This window comes from Pholcus phalangioides, unplaced genomic scaffold (assembly GCF_987345545.1).
Source record: "Pholcus phalangioides strain wild (caught in Gottingen) unplaced genomic scaffold, Ppha-v1.0 ptg000003l_1, whole genome shotgun sequence".
NCBI lineage: Eukaryota > Metazoa > Arthropoda > Arachnida > Araneae > Pholcidae > Pholcus > Pholcus phalangioides.
The window spans coordinates 54,067,117-54,094,457 of record NW_028301596.1 but is presented as its reverse complement, the minus strand read 5'-3'; the positions used below and the strand labels follow the sequence as shown (position 1 = coordinate 54,094,457).

The 27,341-nt window shown below is 35.8% G+C and overlaps 1 protein-coding gene across 1 annotated transcript; it reads left to right on the top strand.

The window, feature by feature from the left end:
• Nucleotides 1-82: 82 nt before the first annotated feature.
• On the top strand, nt 83-27,341 carry LOC149088829 (uncharacterized). The gene is made up of 15 exons (XM_089250325.1): nt 83-155; nt 2,365-2,454; nt 3,977-4,118; nt 4,401-4,543; nt 8,614-8,709; nt 10,610-10,762; nt 13,124-13,241; nt 13,333-13,369; nt 16,307-16,481; nt 16,683-16,887; nt 18,444-18,608; nt 19,034-19,153; nt 23,167-23,227; nt 25,663-25,791; nt 27,144-27,341. Exons 2-15 carry the CDS (start codon nt 2,420-2,422, stop codon nt 27,176-27,178), a joined length of 1,614 nt encoding a protein of 537 aa, XP_089106451.1. The 5' UTR covers nt 83-155; nt 2,365-2,419; the 3' UTR covers nt 27,179-27,341.

The window sequence follows — 27,341 nt, the reverse complement described above, 5'->3', positions numbered from 1 at the left end:
CTGATTTTTCAATCTGAAAAATATAAAAGTTGTTTTTCATTGCTTTTATCTTTTTTTCTCACTCTGTCTTACATCTATGAGTCAAAGCCGTCTATAAACATTACCTAGAACCTGGTGATTTTTTCCCCAAAACAAATATTGGCGAAAAATTGATGGTAATTAATGTCTAATATTTCTCTCTTTTGTTTGAAAATACACAAGGAATTTAATTAGTTTGTATATAAAAAACAATCAAAATTTCAATTGTTAATCATCTTTCATTATTAACAAATATATTTACGGTACACGTTAATAGCCGCGATGTTCATTGGGGAACCAAATTTGGTGATTTCCAATTAAGCCGAACTTTATCCATGGCGACTTGGACCTTTTTTGCTCGCCAAACATCTTCAACATCATGAAAATCAACATGTCCGACAAAAAAAAAAAAAAAATTGGCATTCCTTTTTATGACATGCTAGAACATCATAAGGAGGAAATCTAGAACCAATGAAGAAAGTATTGGCTACTGCAGCGGTTCTCAACTGGTGCTCCGTGGAGCCCTAAGGGCTCAGTGTAAACTTCCATGGGCTCCAAGGCTGCTCGAGGAAACAGAAGGGCAGAACATACAAAAAATAATAAGAAATATATCGGAAAAATACAACCTGATGGAAACATAATACTAGTGAGACAAGACAACGACACGTTTAGACAGCTATTCCAAATACTATTATACTAAGGGGGACTCCATTTGAATAGCCCATGTTACTAGCACCACCTGGAATGGAAAATCTAAAAAAAATTACATTAACCTGCCACCATTATGCCTACCTTGGCTACTTACGGTGCCCTTAGCGATCTGGATTAAACTTTTTAGCAGTCTAGATTGTACTGCATCTGTGCCTGCGCCGAATTTTCTGATTTCAAATTCCGCCAAACTTTTTCCTTTTTGGCGACCTGGACATTTTTTTTGCACGCCAAACATCTTCAACATCATGAAAATCAAGATAGCAGACAAAAAAAAAAAAAGAAATTTAGCATTCCTTTTTTTGACAAGCTTAAACATCATGAGGAGGAAATCTAGAACCAGTGAAGAAAGTATTGGCTACAGCAGCAGTTCTCAAGTGGTGCGCCGTGGAGCCCTTATGGCTCTGTGTAAACTGCCAGGGGCTCCGGTGCCGCTGGAGGAAAAAAAAAAGTAAATTTTAAAAGAACATATTATTTTTATTATTCAAAAATATCAATAAGTCAGTAACTTTGATGAATAAATAAAAAAAAGGCCTACGGCCTCCGCCATAGAAATTATATACTGGAAAGGGCTCCGTGGGTCAAAAAGGTTGAGAACCACTGGGCAGGATTCACACACTGATCCATCACATTTGAGTTCCTATTCTGGCAAATCCAATGCTAACTGAATCCCTTTTATCCTCCTTTTCAAGTTTCCGGAATCAGTTTAATTATTTTTTTCCTTAGAAATTTTTTCTCCCCACTTTGAAATATATATCTTCATTAGCACGAGTGTTTGATTTGTTTTCCATTGACCAATAGCCATCAAAATGCCTGGATTTCTTTTCTTTTTTTTGAGGTTCTGTTTTAGTCAGGAAAAATATTGTTGTGACTGGTTTTATTGGGAGGGTCGCAGTAGCCTAGGTTGATAAGATAATCCCCTAAAGTACCAAAGGATGTTTAGAAGTGTCGTGAGTTCGATACCCGGTTCGTCCTTGTTAGAAAACTTTCTTGACGCAGGGGTACAACAGAAACAGCGACATGACAGCAGAAAAAACTGCTACCGCAGGGAGTCCCCCCTCCCCCATCATTGGCGGAGATATGGGCGGGCGTGGGTCAAAGGTGGAGTTGACTGATCTAATGTATATATGAGCTGACATCATCATCATCGTGCCCCCCCCCCAGCAATAATGACCTTGCCCCCCCAGACTTCCAAGTCAATCTCCACCTATGCCCCCCATTGAGGGGTTAGCGCATCAACCTCTCGATGAGTATAAATAACAAGCCTGCCATTCGGAATCGGCAATAAATTGTAGGTCCCAGTCTAATTAGCTCTCAAGTGCACAAAATGGCAGTGGTGTGACAAAAAAAATGGTTTTATCGGTCAGAATAATGGTGCTATCTGTTGTAGAGATTGAGGGAAGTGACATCACCAAGGGTGCGCCCTCCTTTCTGAGTTTTCAAATCAGGTAACCCTACGGAGGGGAGGTTTCAAAACCTTATGTAGACAATGACCTGTTGTTTTGAAAGTCAAGTGCGGGAAAATTTCATCAAGATCGGAATAAAACTGTAGGTTTGTATGAATTACAAACACAAAAAATGGACACTCTTCTTTGTATATACAAATTTTTCGACTAAATTGAATATTTTCTTTCCTAGACAAGAGCATGATTTTGTTCAGACATGATGTTCACAACCCGCATCTGTATCAATCATGGCTAGAAAGGTTTCAAGTGGAATGAAGTTGGAGTAAGTGTAATATTGTTCAAGTCGCTTCGACAAGCAGGATATGTATGTAAAATATAATTCTGATCAGTCCTAAGTTTCTGTTGCATGGAAATGTGACATAAGGTCAGAACACTTTTTTTTGTGAATTTTGTTTTTATACAGTAAAACCTGTCTTCAATGGAATCGCAAGGGACCAAGATTTTTTTTCCATTGAAGACAGGTTTCCGCTTAATATAAGTTCAATTGATATAATGTGTAAAATTTTGTAATGATCTCATGCGTGATTGAAATAAAATGAAAATAACTTAATGGGAGATACAATAAATAATTTTTAAGTATAGGTAAAATAAATGAATTTATAATTAGTCTGTAATTACCAAGTACTGTATTTAGATTTTGACATCTTCGTTTTGAGTCTTCTTCATTCACTGCGAGGATAGAAAAAGTGACAAACTTTATGAAGGAATGAACTAGGTCTATAATACTGGAACAGCATAAAAGAAGTGACAAACCATTGTAAAGGCGTATGCATGGCTGAAATGCATAGTTAGGGAACCAAACGGTAATCAAAGTAAACATTCCGAAAGTTACTTTTGGGGCCCAGAAACCATTGTTTTCCTACAGTTTTTGCCCATTTTGGGCAAATGCCCAGCACTGATGAACTTTTAAAATTAACCTATGGTTCTCAATACCAGTCCTGTTTGTTATATATGCAAAATTTGGTGACGATCGGTCTAAAATTGCAGATTTGTATAAAGAACAAACAAACATACATACCTACTTTCACATTCACATATAAGATGTTTATGTAATCCTCAGCATCAAGGCCGTACCTAAGAATTTTGTGAGGGAAAAGAGAAAGCGAAATGATTTTGCTGTCCCTACCAGTGTAAAATTCAATGATTTTATAACAGTGTTTTTGTCACTGCATAAGATTTTCCACCCCCTGAATTTTTCCGCCAGGGCAGTTGCTCTTTACCTCTCTCTAATTAATTCTGGTCCTACTCAGTCTTACGATCACAAAATGTACACAGGTTGCATACAATTTTGTAAGTCTTGCATATCATTTGGAAATTCAACCCTTACACTGATTTCTCCCGTGGAAAAGCCTGCTTTTCCAAAAAAGTTGTCATAATTTCAGAAAAAAACTGCTTTACTAGATATGACATCGAAACCACAGTATCAAGTAAAGACAGAAATGAACTCACATTTGCAAGCATAAATTGCGCAAAAAGTTTTGGTGAAACACTTTAACATTTTGTATTATCCTTCCGTCTATACCCAAACACCAAACACTCATAGTGTTTGTATCAAATTTTCTGTTGAAGGGTGCAATTTTCCTTTCCGTTTCTGCGTTAGACACGTTCTGTTTAATCCAGGTTTTTGAATGTGTATTTTAGCATTGAAATCATGGGACCACAATTTTTTTCCATTGAAGACAGATTTCCACTTACTACAGGTTCCTTTAAAGACAGTTTTACTGTAATATAGAATAGATAAAATAATACTTTTCATGAGTATGTATTGATTTCTCTGTTTACAGTGATGACAGTGTCTTTGGAAATGCTTCGGAAATACTTTGGTCAAGAACGAGTGGAGATCTTTTCACTGATGATGATTATGACTGTGCCTACAGGGTTTCCGATTCTGATGAAGCGCACAGTTACTCTTCATGGGGATTTTCTGTAAGTTTAGGTTGCAGAATATTATAATTATTCTATTGTTTACGCCATATTATTTCAGTTCAATCACAAAATCATAAATACGCTAGGGCCACACACACACAGCACGTTCCGGTATCCCCAGATTCATGATACCCAAGAGGATTTTTTATAAGGTGCATATACGGTTTAGTAGCAGTAGGGGAACCTGGCAATTTTAGTTGACCCTATACATTATGTGAAATGTGAGATAACTTTTAGATTATGTGAACGAAATTTTTCTAATTTGTTTCCTTCAATTTACAGAATTACGAAAAGAGATCTGTACAGAAAATATCATCGTACCTGGAAGCTATAGATGATGCTCTGTACGAAGATAAATTTTCATCTCTAGATTCTGAGCTTACCGTGGAGTGCCAAAAATGGAAAGAAGCATTTCCCCATCTTAGGTCTAGTATACGTTTTTGGAATAAGCTTTATCTTACATTAGTTGTTCTATGTAATGTCCTTGAATTTTATGATATTCACCTCTGCCATGCGGAATAAACATCTGGTTTCTGCATTTCCTGGGAAAATATGGTTTGATTCAAAATCAATCTGTATGTGTGAGTGAGCTTAGTTAACAGAAATGTTTGATGCTGTTGCATGTCTACTTATGGCTTTGTCGCCTACATACTATTCAAATGTTGCCGCTCTTTTCAGATTATTACATTATTGTTCTTGACCACCAAAATATTAAATTTGCCGCCCCCTTCAAACTTAGTGCCCTAGGCTATAGACCGCTTAGCACCACTGTCGTTGGCTCTATCGGAAGTATTTGATTTTTTTTGGAAGTGAGAGAGAGAATGAAAATATACTTATGTCTCACACACACCTCACCCTTAGCTAATGTTGAATCCAATTTTTGAGAATTCTGATTTGAATAATATTATTTTCAAATTTCATATTTTGGTGTGTCGGTTGCTCTGAAATAATCATTATTCAATTCCCCCCAACCACCCACAGTATCATTAAAAGTAGACAAAGGCGATACAACTTTTCCCACACCTCCCTTTTTTTCTTCTTACATATTATTTTGAATGAATACAAAACAAAAGCCTGCTTTTGAAAGGGATGATCCAAATCGAGACTCACTATATACATATGAATTGATCTTTTTCTCAAAAAATTACCTCTGCGCTATTGCTGAAGTTTTGGAGTGTATGATATGACGGAACAGTGAACACCATTTGCTTTTACTGAATTGCGATAGAATTTATTCATTTATTTCATTTTTATACCGACATTCATGAAACATTCCATGAACAACATCACATAATTTGTGATTACCTTTTGTTTCTTATATTTCATACACACACACACAAAAAGCTAAACACAAACGTTACAGTCTTATTGAATTAAATTTAAAATTTGTGTGTGTGTGCGCGCTTGACACATATAAAAAATAAATATTGGCGAAATCATATTAAGGCTAAGGGTGATAGATGACTTCTTGGAGTACAGTGGGACAAAATTGGTGCTGTACATGCGCTTACTGACATGGTACACCCTCCCACACAATAAAGCTATATGGATCGGACCTTGTTGCACTCACACACATGCATACCAGTCTTTTCATTTATAGAAAGATAAGGGTACTCAATGTACTTTACAAAGAGATAGTACTGTGGGGAGAGGGGTGTTTTCAATAGACAAATTATCTCCCAAAAATCCATTGAAATGAAAGGGTGAAGGTCAATGCAAAGGATAGCATGAATAGAAACTCATGGAGAAAGGGTGGGGGAGAGCGAAAGTGGTCAAAATTCGGACGAGTCCATTTTGAACACAAAAACTAAGTATTTTCATGAACCTGCCAGGTCTTCTATCTGGGCATTAAAGAGTTAAGAGTGGTTGATAGAAAAGGCATTGAAAGACTGTTTTTTAAAGTATCGTGTGTAACTCTTGAACTTTTGTGTAAACATAATGTCCACTATTTATGGCTTTATTTCATTTAATGCCAAAATTCTGTAAGGTATGGATTATCTGAGGCAGGTCTAGTCTACAGTCACTCAAATAATGGGAGGGTCTTGATGTATAATTTATAAACTAATATATTGTTGGCTGTCATTAATGCAACTTACAGCACACATCTGTTGTGACATTACTATTATGAGATAATGCAAGATCTCGACAGTTATTTCTATTCTAGTTTGCGTCATCATTTTACCAAAATATTTTAAGTCAAAAAATGAATGACTCCACTGATTCTTTTTTAATGAGTTCATAGGCTCTCTATTGGACTTACGTAGTTACTAGATGGTGGCCATTACAAACATTTGAATGGTAGTAGTGTTTTTACGATTATTTTTCATAATTTGCAATCAATGCATCTGGACATTGTCATCCTAGTGCATATCATCACTTTCATGGAAGAAAAATTCTGTTGATGCATAAATATAATCATTAAGTATGTAGCAACACAGTACTCCTCAAAATTGCTGTTGCTCCTCGCACAGTTTTCGAGTTGTCTCACGTGTGCTCTCGTGTCTATCCAAGATTCTTATTGCCTGTATAATATGCTCTCAGTCTGCTTCTTGTTGATGTAACCATCAGTCACAATTTTGCTCTTAAGTTAATTTAATAAAATGCAAAGTATTTGTTTACTTATGCTAATTTCTTATGTCACGGATCAGTCGATGCTGTTGATAACTAAAAGTTCATGGTTATTCCTCCCCCCCCCCAACTGTAACATCAACAATTCATTCTGAGACTAACAACTTTAGTTGAGGTAATAAGTTTTACTTGAAAATTCCACCTGAGGAAGATTTCGATACTGCAATCTTGAGGAGGCAGAAAATTTTAAGGATAAAAAGTGAAACAAAAATTTCCTAATGAAAACTATTGACTTTCACAGGGGAAGAGTGGCAGCAAAGTCAAGTTTTCCCTTTTTGACAATAATAGTACAGCAGTGCCCTGGGCCAATACATGGGCTCACCCGGATGCAGCCCGGTGGCCTCAAGAGAAAAGGGGTCTCACAAAGATGTGAACCGGTTGAAATTTTCAACAATTGGCCTTGTAGGGCCTCATAAAAATAACTTAGCCTGGGGACCCATGATGCTCTAAAAACGGCCCTGTAGTACAATAAAACCTCCCAAGAATGGCCACTAACGGGACCATGAAAATGCGGCCGCTATTGATAACACGATCATCACGTATTCCCAAGAGATCTTTACGATCTGTCCAGGGAACTTGTTAGTGTGTTAGTAGACATCCATGCCCGAACCGAGATTCGAACCCAGACCTGCACAGTCAGAAGATAGCTCCCTAACCACTGGACTGCCAGGCAGGAAATTGGGAGGGGGTAGTTTTATTTCTGGAGAAATATTGCAATCTACATATATAGCATGTGAAATTACAATCCATTCTGCAACTGATTATCATAGTTAAATAATATAATTAATTATATTATATAAAAGATATGATTGTATTGATAATATATTACAATAGTTGATTACTCAATCTACAGCTCTATTATGACATCTTGAAATTCAGGCTTGCAATGCTCAGGTAGAACACAACAAGAGAGAAAAACTGACATGGACCAAAGCGGTGTACCAGCAATCCCAAATAGTTCTTTGTTCACACTGGACCTTCAACTAGACCTTTCCAGGGCATACCCAAGTCCAATCTGACAGCAGAGGACATAGTCGCTGACATACATTCTTGTTAAAAATAAAAACAAATCAGCACACACATCTCTCGCAAAAAATTAATACCCTGGACATTTCTATTTGCAAGCACATTTTTTTGGATGGAACCATCTCTTGGAGTAGGGAGTGTGAAATAAACAAAGGGTTTCTAGTAATCAGATAACTTGCATATCCCTCTAGTGATTAGAGTGCTGACAACGGGTTTCCTGTATGATCCCTTATATCAGCGGTTCTCAACCGCTGGGAGAAAATATTAAAAACTGTAAATTAAAAAAATATATATAAATGTTTTTGAATAATAAAAGTAAATCAGTGACTTTGATGAATAAATAAAAAATATGCCAACGGGGCTCCGCCATAGACATTACATACCAGAAAGGGCTCCGCGAGTTAAAAAAGGTTGAGAACCGCTGCCCTGTATGATCTCAAGTTTTTTTCCCTCTCCACTGCCTTCAATATAACCCAGAAAAGAAAGCATACATAATCTTTTTTCTCCTCAAAGTTTGGGGAGACAGGAAAACTCCCTTCAAAATTAGCTTGAAAATTATTTTTTCTCATCATGATATCCACATTTTTTTCCTGACTCCATGTCCAAAGTGGCCATTGTTAGAAAATTATTGTTTGGAAGTTACTTGTAATGTTAAGTCTATAGGACTGGCTTGGTTCCAACAAAATGTGGCCGATGTTCGGATGTGGCTGTTAGACTGTATTTACGGCATGGTGAAAGATATTTAAAGTTCAACTTGATTAAAATAGTTATTATGCCTCTTTAAACAGTAGTTATGTGAAAAAAGATAAACATGACTGAAAATTTTGCGGTGTTATTCTAGACTGAAAGGAGTTAATATTACCCCTGAAGTGGACTGTGGTGCCTATCTAGATCAACATGAGGGAGATAATGCATCTTCAACGTCTTCTAAACATGGGTATGAAATATTTAGCATCACATATCTTAAATACTATCGGTTTATGACTAAATTTTTCATGTAAATTTTCAAACTTTTAAGAACATTTCTTCTTTTATTTGTATGCTATTTCCAGTTCAATGTTAGCACAGACGTTGAACACAATACTTACATAACATGAAAATTCAAGCATTTATCATCTTCACGTCAAAATATGGAAGACAAGTAGCAGCTCCAGCAAGGACATAAAACAATCACAACTCTAATAATATAAGTATGTTTAGAACCACATGTACATGCAGAACGCTTATTCTGACATGTACCGATTCATTGGAATTCCGCATAAAAAGTGTACAAAGTGCATGTTTAGAAGTACAGTAGAACCTCGTTTATCCAAACATCAATTTTCTAAACAACTTGTCAACTGAACATCTCTTCAACCTACCCCCCTTTTTGAGTTTCATGTAGTCAATGATGCTCAACTTGGTATTTTTTGGAACTTGAATCATTGTATCTACCAGCTCGATAGCTTCGTTCAATATTGTACAATAATTCACTTCCAAACAGTTGTACATGTCATACCGTACCTGTGAGCTATAGATGTAAGTAGGGGGCAGATCCGGTTACAGTATATGTCGTTATAAAAGATTGGCACGCAAACAAATGCGTGAATAGGAGCAGATTTATATATACTTTACGTTTCCTTTTGAGAAAATCTCTCGGGGAAAAAAATTTCAATAAGGATAACTTTACAGGAAAAAAATATGTTTGGCTAAACATTAGCTTCAGAATGCACAAAAAAAAGTTTCAAGGTGAGAAATAAGATAACGTTATTGGAAATTCTGATAACTAAAAACGGAATTTTTCCCATGTTATAATATTGCTCCAATCTGTTCCTTGTAAAAGTAACTAGGGCACAGATTTTTATGACCTAAAGATGAAACAGCATTGCTGATAGATTAACCAATTAGTAACCAATCAGCAACAACGTTTCAAAGTTAGGTCATAAAAATCCTAGCCCTAGTGATAACAATACCCAAATAATAACATTATCCGTAATTCTAATAAGCACTGTCGACTATATTATCATTCATTTTTTGGTATTAATTATTGGATTTCAGTTCAAGTAGTCTGTGGTTATTGCTGATAATTACTGTAAGTTCTGGACACATCTATGCAAATGATGCATTTTTTAATACAGTGGACCCCACTTGTAACGTTTTTCAAAAAACCGTCATAAAAAAACATTGCAAGGAAAAATGCTTTAAACGGGAAATCTTAATGAGAATTACTTAGAGCTGAAAATGAGTCAGACTAAGTGAAAAAATGCTCCAAATGGGAATGCTATAAGCGGGATCAACTGTGCTACCTAATTTGGGGGGGAGGAGGAGTCGAAAATGTTTCATACCTGTGGGTTAAGCTCCTTGGTTTAAGCTTCATTTAAAAATTCAGATTTTGAACTAATTCTGAGGTGCTTAATTATAATTTGAAACTGGTCAGAATCATGAAACAATTTTATGTAGAATGTTACTCACTTTTTAAAAAGTAATGTCTGTAATGTGTTTTTGCATATGAGGGTGAGAAGCATTGTCTATCTCTAACTATAGTAGGAACATAAGAGCTTCTATCTATTAGAAAAAAGTGATGCACATAAATGCTAAAGCTTTGCAAAGAAAGTTCTATTTTATTCAAAATAGAACTTTCATAGGTATAAAAAAATGTGTGCTTTTTCCCATTAATTAGCCTACGGTACTTTCTTACAAATTTTTTTCTTCAAATGAATATGGCCTTTGCCACACTAATGTGTTTCTATAGGCTTTATATAGCATTATTGTTTAGAAACTTAGATAAATAGCAATATTTATTTGCAATTTGCATTTTCTTTTTTTATGATCTGTTGCGTCTTCTTTAATTTTAAAAGTCCTGGAATCGCAACGCATGTTCCATCGATATGTGGTGCTTCTGGAGAAAGTGATGATATAGAAAATTGTTTGTTGAACAGTGGACTTCGTCAAGTGGAAGAGATTATTGAAAAAGATGGAATATATGAAGAAAATGATCCCTGTGAAACCAGGTGTGAAGAATCACTTTTTCAAGCTCTACTTTCAATGACATCTCAAATGGAAAAAGTCTCAAATCCTATTTTATGTAATTTATTTACCACTTTGTTAAAAAAAGTTCCAGAACTTATTTTATTTCAGAAGAATGAGTAAGATAGAACCTGTTTATTTGGTGTTTTCTCCAAAGCAACTAGCCTGTGTAATTATGCATTTTTTTCATCGTTCATATAAATATGTAAATGTGAATTGCTAGCCTCGTTTTGTCACATCCTCCAGTGCCTTTGTTGCTGTTTGTTACACCTCTTTGGAATCTGAGAATCATTGCCCTTTAAGGAAAAAAAGTAAAAAGTCACATGGTGCAAGATCAGGGAAGTAAGCTGGTTATAGAAGTAGCAGAATGTGATGTTTTGACAGGTAATCTGACACCAGGAGAAGCCTGTGAGTTCTTAAACATCTGCATGATTTGGAGAGACGCAAGCGACTAGATCTTTAGAAGATTTGTTTAAGGGGCAAAGATTTTCTGGTTCCTAAGCAGTGTAGCAAGCAGCAACAAAGACACTGGAGGATGTGACAAAAGGAGGCTTGCAATCCACATTTATATCTTCATATGAACTATGGCAAAAATGCCTAACGTACAGACTAGTTAGTTCGAAGGAAACACCAATTAAACAGGTTCTATCTGTACTCATTCTTCCAAAATAAAATAAGTTCCAGAACTTTTTTAATGTTGTGGTAGACATGATGGTTTTTTGTATGTATCTCAGTAGGATATTTCTTTAATGAATTTATATCGTTAGCATTTTTAACACACACATTAACTGTAGTCAAACCTCTCTAAGTAATACCATTAGGAAAGAATTTAAAAGCACTATAGTCGAATCCCGTTATAACAAACTCCAAGAGACCGGAGAAATAATTTTGCTATAAAGGGATTTCAGTTTTTTGCATTGTTCCTATGCAAACTTACTTGAAGAATTAGAAAAGTGTTCATTAAAATGATATTTTCGTTATAACGGTATTCGTTAAAACAGGATTCGACTGTATATCCATTTGAGTGGCTTATTCACCTATCCAGTCATATGAAATACAATAAAACTTCTCTATCAAATTTTTTGCTATGGAGTCTATTACAAGTTATGAAACTACAATCACTTTTCTTTCATTGCTATGAAATTTTTACTGTAATGATCACATTTTTGTTTCCGTTCTTCTTTCAAGATTCCTTCACCTTAAATTTTCTATTTGAAATATATATTTTTGTCTTATGGGGACCTGATTGTATAGCTTTTTACATGTAAGCTTACATTTTTTACTTCCAACACACTTTTAATGGTGGATTCACATCTTCAGACACTCACAGTTTCAGACATGTGTTGTGTCAGACACACAAATATTTTTAGATATCAAACCAATGAACGTACTTATATCCATCCTATCAGGCATAGACAGACACATACCGTGTCTAAAGCAACATTCAAGGGGAGAATATTTTGTTTGTGCTAAGAGCATGTCTGTACATATTTTACCGGCATGAGAGGATGATATGTTATCACTTGGGCTTGGATTTTTATGCCCTAAAGATAAAATGTTGTTGCTGATTGGTAAATTCAGGTTTTTTAACCTATCAGCAACAACGTTTCATCTTTAGGTCATAAAAATCTGAGCCCTAGTTATCACATTGCACTCTCATACACATTATAAATTCATTGCTTACAAATTATGGATAATAAAAATTTATTGAATTCATGAGGGATTGTAAATTTCTTTGATTTGAATGATAAAAAGTACAATGATCACCAGAAAGACCTTGGAGACCCAGAAAGATCTTGTTAGAGCTTGTATGCACTGAACAGGACCATATACACGGACAGTCAGACCTAACTCAGCAAACAGCTCACTGAAATTGTGCCACCAGATGGCGACTTATCTGAAGCCATTTTAGCCAGTTGTTAAAAGCTTTATATGAAAAGCAGACAGTGACATCACACACACACCTTTGGGTACTCCTTGTCTGTATCAGTTGCAACGCATATCTGAAAGAGTGAGTGTCTATGGATGTGAATCCACCGTAATGCATGAAGCTAATATAAAAATTCTGGAATTTTTATAATTTTATTAGAGAATTTTGGACTAAGAATTAGCATACATTTAAGCAGTTTCATGAAGTAAAACAGTATCATCCACATATCCAGAAACAAGACTAGAAAAAATGTGGTTGAACTTCGATATCTCAAGTTTTCCCAGTGCTTTCTTCAAGTTGTAGAGTTTCCAATACTACGAAAAAATATGGACACAGCTATCAAAATTATCAGTTATAGAAGGCTTAAAATTAGTTGGCATCACATTTCCATTTATTTAGCTTTGTTTTTTTCCAGATTGAACTCCTGTGATGAATCCCGTGCCTTTAGTCGTGGAAAATCGCCATCAGCATTTTCTTATTATTATGTGAAAGGAAAAATCATTGATTACCTAGCTGACATAGTTTGGAAAAACGTAATTTTATTTTTTACCTCATTATTCTATGATAGTTGAAGTCATTGTTGAACTTTGGTTCCTCTAAATGTTTTTCTTCTCTCATTTTCAGGTAGCTTCAACTTGCTCAAATAGCACTGATGTAGTAGGTATGTTTCATTGTTATTAATATCATAATCAAGATAGTAATACTGTAACGAATCTATTTTCCCAGTATGGATATTTTTACTAACTCTCTGTGGCCTTACAGCACCTAATGCGTTTTGTTTGTTTATACGTTGTTAAAAGAAGTTGAGAAGAGAAAATCTATCTTCCAAGAGAAGAGAACGTGAGTTGGAATGTGACTTCCGTTCTGTATGGTTGTCTGTTTTGAGTGTGCTTCAAAATAAAGGCTTCTTCGTTAAGTTCTGCAGTTTCGTGCTTTAATTGGACACCCCTCCAATATCAAGAGCTTGGGGATATTCCGCCACCTCACGGAAAAGAGACGCACCTTCAACGCGACGTCTCCTTATAATACTGTATTTAATTATAATAGATGCAGATTTGGCTATTTCAAATTTTTGGATCATTCAAATTTTAGTAATTCCTCTTGAGTTTCCTATGCAGTTTAATGTTGAAATTAACTGTTTAATTTGAATTTTTTCTCCAACGTTTTGGATAATTCAAAGTTTGATTTAGATACATCATTTACAAAATGTCTTTCCTCTGAATTTTAATTATCTTGTTCTTTATTACGTGATTTACTAATTTTTATGAGAATGTAACATGTATACGAAGGTTTTTGACACAACTGGCTGTTAATGAATTTTTTTTGGAAAGAGAAAAAATTCAACTGCCTTTGCAGAGAATCGAACCCCCGTCCTTTAACTTTCCGGATGAACGCCTTAGACCACTAGACTATGAAGGCAATGAATCTCTCAATCTTTCCTTGGATCTCCTGTGTGAAAGGGACCATACATGGATGGCCAGACCTGACTCAGACCAAGCTCACAACTGCTGATTCTGCCACCAGATGGCGACTTATGAAATTATGACGTCACTCTCCGCTACCATACGAAGGTTTTTAACAACTGGCTGTTGCAAAGATGAATTTCTAACTTTTATTTTTGGAAAGAGAGAAAATTCAACTGCCTACTCAGGGAATCGAACACACGTCCTTTTATTTTCCGGTTGAATGCCTTAGACCACTAGACTACAAAAGCAATGAATCTCTCAATCTTTCCTGCACTGAATGGATAGCGGAGAGTGACATCATCCTTTCATATAACATTAAAACATTGAAACAGTTACAATTGAAAAAAATCTGAATTTAGTTTTGGCTTTAAGGAGCAATTACTTGGGTACCACTGGCTTTTGTCTTCACATTGGCAGCCAAAGTTGAAGTAAGTTTTACCAGATCTTAGATGACTTAATTAGTACCTGCCAATGGCAGATGCAATGAAAGAATACTACTCAGGAAATATAAAATTTATGTTCACATGTGATCCTCCCCATACAGAATATTCAAAAGCTGGTATACTGAAATTCTAGTTTATTGTCTGGTAAAATGTGTTAAAAATCCACGTTCTAGCATTATTAGTCGTTCATTTGGGAATATCAATGTAGCCTAGAAGCATTTTGTCCACCATGTCCAAAAGAGATTTATAGGCTTCTTCACGTCTAGAAAAAAATATTGTGGTGAACTTCCGGGTGTAGACATTGGTGATCAAAGTAGAATTAAATAAAGAATAAAGTGATATTGAATCTTCTCATGAAGAAGACAAAACCAAATCTATGGCAGCAACAGAGGTCCCTATTTCAAACTTGGAGAGGCTACAGACATATTAAAAAAATTACGGCTGTTAGGTTCAAAAATCTTTCAAAATTCTATAAATCAACTTGAAAGTTCTATGCAATATTTGAGAGCATCTAAAAGAAAACAAATGTAAATTATACAATTTTACAAATGAAATAGTTTTCGTGATCATTTACATTTTGTACAAACAGTAGTTGCAACAACGAGGAAACTGGCACAGTATGTGATAGTAGTCAATACATTTTTATAATTATCAAGATTTTTTACCTTTCATGAAAGATTTGCTACCCTATATTGAATTGGATAATTCAAAGTTTTTTCGCTGTCCCTCTTGCGTTTCGAATCATCTAATAGTCTAGTCTAGATTGCTAATCTGATTCCGAAACTTTTAACATTATGCACACCTTTGGGAAATGAAATCAAAATTTTGTATATCTCATGCCACCAGATCTCAGGAACCTGTAGCGATACCCTAAAGTGTCATTACACACACTGGTTGCAAATCATAATCTTATTAATACTTCTATCTAATCTTTGAAATACTGCATTTCAGGGCTGAAGGTATTCAAAAGTAATGGCTTGTAGTGAAAGAACCACACAAATATTAATCTTAAATTTTAGTTGCATTAAAGAGGGCAACTTTTCAAGTTCATTTGTAAATCAAAAAAGTTCAGTGTGACCACTATTATTGGCTCTGCACATATCCAAATGGTATTAGATTTCTTGCTAAGTTTTTAGTAGCATTTGAAGGTGTTATTAAATCAACTGCTGCAGAGATATTTGATATGGATGTGGGAGGCTCCACTGATTCAAATGCAGCTAGTCTAACACCCTCTAAACTTTAGGTTGTGGTGTTCACATGCTGACTGGCAGTCACCATTGAAAAACTGACTGCTTTGGAAAGCATCTCAAAGCAACTGCTGACAGTGCACATGCACAACTTTTGTAGAAAACATGGCGCAATACCCTATCGACAGTGCAATGCTTTCACAACTAAATGTAACATTCAGATCCTCGCTGCAAAGGCCCAATTTTTACTTCGTTTCTAGTCATTTGATGGTTGTTAACTTAATATGAATCAATGACTTTCGGTGAAAGATTGTAATACATTTCTTATCACATTGTCAATTGGGATACAAAAATAAAACCTGGGAATTGTACGGTATGTGTGGGTTTTCTCAGTATTAGCCATAAATTTGGATACTTTTAGCCCAGACACTGTGTGCTATATATTGCAGCTGGACTGACTCTAATCACATAAAAATTATTTAAAATAATTAAATTGTTTCAGAGGGAAAGCAATCTGAACGTTTGCCACCAATAGTATCTCCCCAAGAGCCTTTAGATTTTCCACATCAGAGACCTAAAGTGAAAGGTTGGAACAATTTGGCATCAGACTTCCCAAAGCTTGATGGTGTTCTTATTGTTTCGCCCAAAGTTTTACTTCCAAAGAATGAAAGGCCAGGGTAAGCAAATAGGTTTCTTGTAATTATGTTAATGTGCGAAACAAATTGACACTACAAAAATGTGATAGTCGAGAATGCACATACATATAATGAGATTTGCGGATAAGTAAGAGAAAGATAGGTCGGGATAAGTTTAGACGCAGATAAGTATTGAGTTGTGAGTCTCCAGTATACATTTTATGAATTATTACTTTTATACAGAACAAGATGCACTGATGTTAGTTCAAGACCCAACACTGGTTGGTCTTCTTTTTCCGAGTCCACGAAAGACATTGCTTCTCCACGCTCTAGTGCTCGAAGACACAGTAGGGCTGGTGCAAAAAACAAGTTATTGCTTGATCGTTCGGATACTAAAGTAACTGAGAAGGATCTAGAGCTCATTCGGATGTATTTGCCTACTGTGGAGGTACATTTTGTTCTTTATTGACCAATTTATTTGTGAAATTTAATATGTAAAACTCAGAATATTTCTTACTATGCTTCACTGACTTGTAGGCTATGCATGACTGATGATGCAGAGTATTAAACTTTAGGTGTTATATTCAAATAATATATCTCAGACGCTAGTTTTTGGAAGAAAAGATTGAGTAAGCCTATATAAATGTCATAATTTTAAGTGAGATATCATTCACAATGTGTAATTTGTAGCTTATCTCTGACTGACAACATTCATATTATTCAAAGATACCTTGATTATATTAGTAAGTACACCAGGGTTTTCCAACCTGTGGTATTAATATTCCTTAGGGCAGTGGTTCTCTTAAGTTTGTGTTGCAACTCCTAGGAGTGTCGTGAAGCATTGCATTGAGCTGCACCTGTTAAGTGCTTTGAAATGATTCTTTTCTAGATTATTTTGGGGCCTGCGGAAAAAGGATGACAAGGCCGGGGAGTAGAGGATGGGAAAAGTTTTAGAACCGCACCACTGCCTTGGGGATTATGTGATTTGATCATTCAGAGAGGGCTGCAACTAGGAGGAGAGCAAGCGGGTCTTGTGCCCTGGGTGCTAAACCCAAGAGGGTGCAAATTTCATTCTGAAATGACTCCTTCAACACTAAAAGAGGGCGTCGTCAAAATGTGTGCTTGCCTCGAGTGACCAAGCATCTAGTTGCGGCCCTGCATTCAGGGTATACAAAAAATAATCACATATGGCAGGGGGGAAGGCAATGCACAAAACATTAATTATGGCATAATATACAAAAAGAAGGGAGTTCACAAGCTTTAAGCTTTCTGTGCATTCCTAGGAATATTTTTAGCATGCCTGAGAAAAGCAAGCATCCCACACATATTTTAGTGATATGCAAGCCTCCTACACATGTCAGAGTACACACACACATACACACACCTCTAATGATATGCATATTTGAATCTTCACCTTTCAAATGCAATATTGAACATTGTCTCACCACAAAATTTGTTAATCGCTACAGTGCCCAATTGTCCGGGGAAAAGATGCAACAATTTTGTATGTTTTTTTTTTCTTTTTGACACAAAATAAAGTGCTCCAGACTCTGCCATGAATCTGGGCTGGAAGAGATCTCGGCAACGGGATAAGTCCAGTGGCAAAGTTCTGGTGTGTTCATTCATTCAGTGGTACACAAGCCTTATGTCATCACATTTGTAGAGGTTATTTGAAGCATTAGAAAGTTGGGAATTGTGAATAATTGATTATTTTGGAAGAAAGAGTAGATCTTTGTAGAACTTTGCCCAAGAATATTAAGAAGTTACCAACGAATCAGGCAAATGCACATTTCCGTGTATTTGCCTTATTCATTGGTAACTGCTTAATAAATGATTATTATTATCCAAAATATTTCAACCAATAAACTGTGGGAGGAAAAAAAGCCAAACTTAATGCCTATAATACAAAGCATCAGCTTTTAATCTTCAAGAAAATTGTGAAATGTTGAGAGTTAAGAAATACTCAGAATCACTGATATTGATTCACATTTCTAATCATTGTAGGAGAGCAATCCTGTACTCCAAAATGGCCTGCAAGGTCTGCACATACAACCAGAAGTAAAGAGGCACCCGAAATTGATATCATCTGATACCGGTAATCCTTCTGCCAAACCACAGCATTTTCTCCCACCCATAAAAGACAATGATGCAAGTGCTTCACATTATAAGGTGAACAAAAAAAAATAATAAACTTTTAACCGAGGAGAGATTTCAAAACATTTAAAAAATTATAGTTATTACTATTTTTTTTTCTTCAGTATTAGAATTGCAGTAAAACCTTTATAAGTTGTCACTCTAAGTAGAGGAAAATTGTTACGACTTATTGAGGTTTTACTGTATTTCTAGAAATGAGTTTCTTTCATTGTAAGAGTATTTGAATTCACCGGAATTATATGAATTTGAATTAATTGAATTATATTGAAAATATTTTAATATTAAATTATTGTAATAGATTTTTCTCGCAGTAAGAAATTGATTTATAAGTTCCCTGATTTAAAAATTAGATTGAATGATAAAAAACACATACATAAAACAAGTTTATTTTGGGAAATTTTTTGTTTTTGAATCAATCAGTATTCTGTTGATTGTTTCAGAATTCCCAATATTCACTCCACGAGCCACATAAAAGAAGAGACGTGAATCAAAACAGCTGCATGATATATGCTCGGCATCTGAATAAGGTTGGATCTAGGCCTAGTACGAGTCAGACTGAGGTATGTGAATGCATTAGGAGTATTTGGTATACGTCTGATAAAATTCGATTTCTAATTTCTTTTAGGAAAGAGCAAGAATCGGATTCTCTTCAGTTTGGCACAAAAAAAAAAAAAAAAAAAAATGCAGTGAAACACCTCCTCTCCAAAAAAAAAAAAAAAATTTCTAGTCTGGAATTTCCCCCTACACATTTACACAACCTTCCAAATGGTGGCTTTTATGAAAAAATAGAAAGTGTCTTCTCTCCCAGCCCCCTCATCGAGAAGTTTTATTGTAGTATGGAAGTTCAATATTGTTGCTTGTAGCATATCAAAATTAACCTAAATGAAAATTTGTATTCATTCTGTTTTTGCATCTCTTGAGAAATGTATTTAGAGCCATTCAGTTCTTGCTCAGAATCTGGACAACCATATGCTCCAAGGTTCCCATCAATTGTACGATTTTGAACATTCCCAAAGGATCGATGTGTTCAAAAGTCCACACAGCCCCAACATCCTACTCAAGTAGTTCCTGTACAAGAAACTGTAGCTTGTGACGTCAATAATTAGATTGGTTAAAATCTAATCTAACTCGGAAATAAAAGTCATCTGGTTTTTGCTGGGACTCAAATCCAGGCACTCTTGCAAACTGGGCACTCATGCTACCATCTATGCCACTGAAGACATGACTCTCGCCTTCTTTATTTCATTCACTGTGGTGTGAAGCACTGAAGTAGAGGCATTAGTAGCCTCTCTTAACTTCAGCAAATAGCCCGCAGGTGGGACAATAGAGAGAGATGGATAACTTTTTTCCTCAGTCTAGGTATCAAGGGAACAGATATTTTCTGAATAGTATGTCGAGGTGAACTTGGAAAGGAAAGTTTCCATGCTGAGTATCAAATTATCGATCTGATCTTGGGGAAGATCACTCCACTCAGCAAGCAATGCTCTCAGAAGTCCCGGTACACATGTAGGAGGTGGTTGACGGGCTGCAACTCGTCGGAAAAGCATGTCCCACACATGCTCTATCGGATTCAAGTCAGGTGAGAATGCTGGCCATTCCATACGGGTTATATCCTCAGATTCAAGGCATTCGTTTACGATGTTTGCTCGGTGAGGACGGGCATTGTCATCCATAAATACAAATTCTGCGCCCATGGCACCCCTAAACAAATGTACATGTTGTTCCAGAATGATGTCCCGATAAATTTGGGCTTTCATGGTTCCGGTTTGAACATGCAGATCTGTTCTGGAACCCAGTATAATTCCACCCCAAACGAGCAATGCTGCACCACCGTAACGGTACCGTTCAATGATGTTGTTTTGGTGGTCATCTCCTCAGCCCCTCTATTTCATTGCCTTACGCCACAGTGCGTAAAATAAGGAAAAGCAGGGTCATGTCTCCAGTGGTGTAGACAGTAGTATGTTTGCCCAGATTGCAAGAGGGCCTGGGTTCGAGTCCCGACAAAGACCAAATGACTTTTCTTTCTGAATTCACCTCAGTATAATATCCAGAAAATATGTATTTCCTTGATTAACCAGATTATTTCGCTTCTTACAAAATTATATCAAATTGCATAAAATTAAGGATCATTTTCACAAAAACAGGACCCTATAAAAAGTCTGGGCAGACCTTTACAAATAGTTATGAAATAAAATGGGATACAAATGCTTCTCAAGTACAAAATCCACTCAGTCTTGGTCTGAGACAGGGCCCAATTCATGGGCAAGCAGGGGATTTGCCCAGGGTCCCAAAATTTGAACAGTTTTACCCAACAACTAACCAAATATCTGTGACCGATCTGTAACTACAGAGGTTCCCTAATACCTGCTTTAACCACCCCTCCCACATACCAAAATTGTGTCCTGGTCAGTGAGAGGTACTGTTTCTATTTGTAGGGAATGCATGGGGGCAAAACGGGTGCAGAAGCGATAATACAGTAAAACCTGTCTGTAATGATACTGTAGGGACCTAATAAAAATGTCATTGTAGACAGTTTGAACATTTGTGCTACTTCTTATGAAACAGAAACTCTGCCGGGATCAAAGAAAATATTGTTATAGGCAGGTTTATCATTATAGATAGTATCGTTATACACAGATTACACTAGCTACAGCTAAAAAAAAAAATTGTCACAATGATCGCTTAACCGTTTAAAGGCAAACTATGAACAAAATCACTCGTCATTTTGAAATTTGGAATTTGAGGTTCTTTTGCATGCTTATGCATAGATCAACTTTGAAATTTGAAGAAAAAAATTGTTTTCTTTGTTTTTCACGATGTTCCATTTATGGAACATTAGCACTTGGGGAGACTTAAAAGTGGAAACTGTTATCGCCTATATTCTCGAGATTTTTTATTTCTGGAGTACGGTTATCTCACGAAATTTTCTATTTTAGACTACAATTTCAAATTTGCAACACATACCAATTTTTTTAGCATAAAAATGTGTGTGTGTGTGTGTGTGTGTGTGAGTGAAGAAAATTCAAATTTTTTTATAATGTCTGTGATAAAAGAATGAAAACATCTTTGATGAAATTGTTTGTCACATTGGTAGCATATATATATATATATAGTGATTTTTGGCAAACTGCACACCATCCTTGCATCGCAGACAAAAATATAATGGCCATCAGATGACCTGACATCTTTTTTTCAGTTGACAACGTGGACCTGGATGAATAATTAACCCCTCCTTAGATCATAGAAGGTTCATTGTCACTCTTCGGAATTCCAAATGCAAAATAAGATCTGCTGGTCGCAACTCTGAATCAATTATCCCAACGTGCTATAATGGTTATATGGCAAATCTTTTCAAATGAAATCCAGAGCTGAGGTGTTTGATCGGATTCTAGAAATAATTTTTTTTTTGGGATTGCTTAAAACTGCTTTTTCTTGAAACCTTCACATGAATGTTACACTTTTTTCTGCCCTACATTTCTTTAAAAACGCGTTACGGGAATTTCTAATACCTCATCCTCGATGTTGGAAAATATATATCTAGCATTCCACATACATCAGTTAGAACTGTTGTCACTAGATCATTTTCAACAATGACATCATCATCAGAGTTGTTCCCATTTTCATTAGCAAGTAATTGGCATATATATGCGAGTTATAAATATCCTACTAATTATGTATATATCCAAATGTTTCTAAATATCCTACAGTTTCTTCTAATGTGAGATATCTTCCGCACGTGGTTACATACAGCTGAACATAAAAATACTATCCACGATTACCGATCACGGTTTGATTAGTCTGCGGTTCACAAAAACATGTATTTCCAGAAAGCACATTCCTCTGTTTCATATTACCCAGAATTCGCCCCCATACACATGTCGAATGATGACACCACCCTGGGGTTCGAACGAGAATATCGAAGCAGCATACTGCACATTAGGTATCCCTAGAATCCAGCTCTCTTGAAAGGCCAATGTTCCATAAATGGAACATGCATATTAGAACGCGCGTAGCTCTTCAATGTTTGACAGTACAAAGAAACTAATTGATTTACTTTGATTGATGTATTAAGTGGTAGAAACACACAAAATAATTTGCAATTTACTTCAAAATTGAAATTTTGGCGAATTTTAATCGAAATGGAGAAAAAATGCCCCAAAAATGTCAAATTTCAAAATTCTGTCAAAAAGGATTAAGTTAACATGAAGTTTCTGAATTTATTTCAAAAAATACTTTGAACTTTTTTCAATATACGATAAAAAACCGGAAATATTTGAATCAATTTTTATCTAATATTTTTGCAAATAAAAACTATGTTCCATTTATGGAACATTGACCTTTAAACGGTTAATATGCAACCCCCCCTATGAGGCAGATATAGAATAGCTTTTTATAATCTGATGTCAATTTAGCCTTTGTTAGCATAAAATGTTGTTACATACTACTGTGATGAAAATTATCAGATTAAGATTTTGATGAAAGAGTTTCATTTTATGCAAAGCATCTATGTGACCTTTTCTAATTTTACTCTAATTTGTATTTGGTCATTTATGCTTTTCCTTTTTCATCACAGGATTTTAATGCATCAGGATTTAGTAGAACAAAAAGGCCAGACAGTAATATGTCTAGTCATGGTATGCATTACTTACATTATTTTATTTAAATTGAGAAAATTTATGTTTGCATATGTGATTTGCAAGTTTTTGTAGAAAATCAAAGAAAAAAAAAATTAGAAATCCTGCAGAAATTTACGAAAAGTAAGTATAATGGCTCTTTGACTTACGAATCGTCAACCATGTTGCAAGCACTGGTTATATGATTTTTAAAAAATGCTCAGACTCTAGCAAGCAAATATTAGATTTACAAGCGTGAAACCTAATGAGAGAGGAAAAAGTTAACACAAACATATACAAGCCTTGAGTAAGTCAAAAATACATTGTAAGATTGTGCTGTGTTCTGTATTCTATCATGTAAAAAATACCCATACAGTTTTTTCTATATACACTCATGTCCATAAATTAAGGATAATGCCAGCTCGGGAAAATGAAGGTTCAGAAACAAAACAAACGTTACTTATTCATAAAGCCCATTTATTAAACAAAAGATAAAGGCAAAAACGATGGTGTATGTATGATACCATTCATAAAAACTACGATTTTAGCTCCCTGGAGCAATTGTAAAAAATATCTCCTTTACAAAAACTTACTATTACATGGTTAGTATGATGGTTAATACATTTTATGTCTCCCATGCGATGAAATACAGTCCGTACAACGCCTAGGCATGCTGAGTATCAAATTATCGACCTGATCTTGGGGAAGATCACTCCACTCAGCAAGCAATGCTCTCAGAAGTCCCGGTACACATGTAGGAGGTGGTTGACGGGCTGCAACTCGTCGGAAAAGCATGCTCTATTGGATTCAAGTCAGGTGAGAATGCTGGCCATTCCATACGGGTTATATTCTCAGATTCAAGGCATTCGTTTACGATGTTTGCTCGGTGAGGACGGGCATTGTCATCCATAAACACAAATTCTGCGCCCATGGCACCCCTAAACAAACGTACATGTTGTTCCAGAATGATGTCCCGATAAATTTGGGCTTTCATGGTTCCGGTTTGAACATGCAGATCTGTTCTGGAACCCAGTATGATTCCACCCCAAACGAGCAATGCTGCACCACCATAACGGTGCCGTTCAATGATGTTGTCTTGGTGGTAACGGGTACCTGGCGTTCTCCATATGAAAGTCCGACGTGAATCAGACTGCAAGCTAAACCTGGACTCGTCGGAAAACATCACACAAGCCCACTGTGACGATGTCCACATTGCATGTTCTCTACTCCAGGATAATTGCTGCAGACAGTGAGTTTCCTTGAGCGGAACACGTCTGACAGGCCTGCGAGCATATAGACCAATATCTCCCAAACGTCTGTACACGGTTTGCCTTGAAACTGTGGTACCCGTGGCTGCAGATAGCTGACGAGACAGGTCGGATGCTGTGCTCCGTCTGCTTCTTTTGGCAGTTACTGCCAAATACCGGTCTTCATTTGGCGTTATAACTCGGGGGCGACCTGCACTGTAACGTCTACTGACATTTCCATTATCTTGGAATCATTGCCAAAGCCTAGAGATTACACTTTGGGCAATTCCAAGTTTCTCGGATACTTCCATCTGAGTACGCCCACATTCCAGGCGGCCGATAATTCTACCATGTAAAAAATCATCCACATGCGTCCTCTGTGTCATAACTATTCGCTTATGGCACTGAGCGCCTTACAGAACTCTTGTGAACAATTTCACTTCTTTGCCACCATTCCTTATATAACCCCCCCCCCCTCTTACACTCTCGTCAATGTGACGTACTATCGGCATCATCTGTTGGCTTCCTGAAATTTGCATATCATTCTTGCAGATGTGTGTGATAATTCTACAGCTGAAATTTTTACTTTAGATTTTGATTTCCGTGTGATTCTGAATTATCCTTAATTTATGGACATGAGTGTAGAATACACCATATTATGCCATGCTAATTAATTTTTGTACAAGTATTAATATTTTGAGAGCTAAAAATCTCTATTTTATAGGAAAATCTGCTTTGAGGTACAACTTCTTAAGGACATGATTAATTTTTAGGAGCTAATCAATCTTATACCCCCATATTTTAGATGAACTTATCGACTTGTTCATATAACTTTTATTTCATATGCTGCTCTGTTTACTCTTCAGTACTTGACATTATGAGTCTCGACTTGTCAGTAATCCAGTTTACGCGCAGAAATTATTTGCTACTAACTTTATAGGCACCTCATAAATGCTTGCAAAATTATTTGCTAAATATTCTTCAACTTGCAAGGAAAAATTTGTGTTACAGTGGGGGACTGTTTCAAATAGTAATACATATAACACAAATTTATCTCATAGTTATCTATAGCTTAGATCAGCCCAGATATTTAGTGGCCACCCTAATCAGCAAAGAAAGATTATTGTTTTTTATTAGGAATAAACATTTCATAGAATCAGCTTTGTCTTATTGTTATTTGCTTTCATGAAAATTAAATTTTCCTTGTAGCCAAAAAGCAGTCGTCATCCATACCTTCTACTGCACCTGCTGGGAATAATCTAGTCAATATATTTCCTATAGTCACACCATTGGAGCCAAAACAACTTGTAAAAAGAAAGTTGACAGCTCAAAGAAAAGGTAGGGGGAAAAAAATGTTTTTGTTCTATTGCATTTATATCTCATCAATATGTACCACAACAATATTTTACAGGGTCACTGATTCAGTTATATTCTATCAGATAAATAACATCTGTGAAACAAGTAAAAGTTTTAAAACAAATTGAAATGAATAAGAGTAAATGAAAAACCATGAATATAATCTGTACTTCATTTCTTATCAACTTTGTGACTAATGCCTGAAAGAAGTCTTCCCCCCCCCCTCTATCACACAGAAGGTTAACTTAAAATTAAGATTATCATGTTGCTTAAATAGCATTTAACACTAGCATTCAATCAACAGGTTATACCATATTCCACTGCACTAAGCGACATGTTGGAAAACAGCAAGAGACACCAGTGTGCTGGCAGAACCTGTATTTTTTGGTATGCTGGAAAATTCAAGTTACACAGATTTTGGGAAAATTTTTAAATACCTTTAATTCTAAAAATCCATTGAATTGAGTAAATGCTTTTCGTGATCCTCATTAAACGCCACTTTTTCCAGCATACTGGGAACAGACCAGACCCCCAACATTAACCCTACAATACTAACTCTGTCTCAGAAACATAAACGTAAAGGAAGTTAACATAGTTTTTATTTCAGTTAGTACTAGCTTTAATACCCAGCGATGCCCAGGTTTTCTTCAATTGCTGAAAGAATTGAAAAAGTGACAAACCATTATAAAGGAATGAACTGTTATACATAATACTGGTGGCATTAAAGAAGTGACAAACTATTTTGTAAAGGCATATGCACATTTGAAACGCATTGCTAGGGAACCACAGTAATGAAAGTAAACATACCGAAAGTGATTGTTGAGGCCAGAAACCATTGTTGTTCTACGGTTTTTTGCCCATTTCAAGCATTTGCCCTACTCTGACTAACTTTTAAAGTAGCCTATCGTTCAATCCGTGCCCTGTTTTATATATACACAAAATTTGGTGACGATCATTCTAAAATTGTAGATTTGTATAGAAAACACACACACAGACAGACAGAAAATCAATTTTATATCTATACAGATTATAGGGTTAAGAAAGCTGGTGCCCCTCGAGTTTCATGGCATGTCAGCTAATGTTGGGGAATTTATTAGCACCCATGGATATACCTTGAACAGAGTATACTTGCCACATTTTTTAGTTTTCTAATAAAGAAGCACATAGAGGATTTTTCTCCCACAAAGTCTTGAAAGTGAATTTTTCATTTGAGCACTTGTAGAAAGTGTGAAATCGATAATGTAATTAAATAGACAGTTTCAGAGGTATTTGTATTATGTCAGTTTAAAACTATATATCTCTTCCCATATTTTTCTCGAATGCTTTGTTTTCAGGAATGCTTAGTGCCATTAGTAGGGATAGAAGGTGAAGTGCTCTCCAAATAAATCTCCATCCGTCCACAGAAGAAACAAATAGAATCAAAAATATTTAACCTGCCACGTGAAGAACAATGTATTTTGTGTGTGACATGGAACTCCGAAGTAATTTTATGGGTTTTATTTATTGTCAAATAAACTATTTTAAACTTTGGA

What these genes read in the sequence shown, in the direction of transcription:
- LOC149088829 (XM_089250325.1), top strand. Translation starts at nt 2,420, where the DNA reads ATGGCTAGAAAGGTTTCAAGTGGAATGAAGTTGGA. An exon ending in TCAAGTGGAATGAAGTTGGA is followed by an intron (nt 2,455 to 3,976) that starts GTAAGTGTAATA and finishes CTCTGTTTACAG; the next exon opens with TGATGACAGTGTCTTTGGAA. An exon ending in AATGATCCCTGTGAAACCAG is followed by an intron (nt 10,763 to 13,123) that starts GTGTGAAGAATC and finishes GTTTTTTTCCAG; the next exon opens with ATTGAACTCCTGTGATGAAT.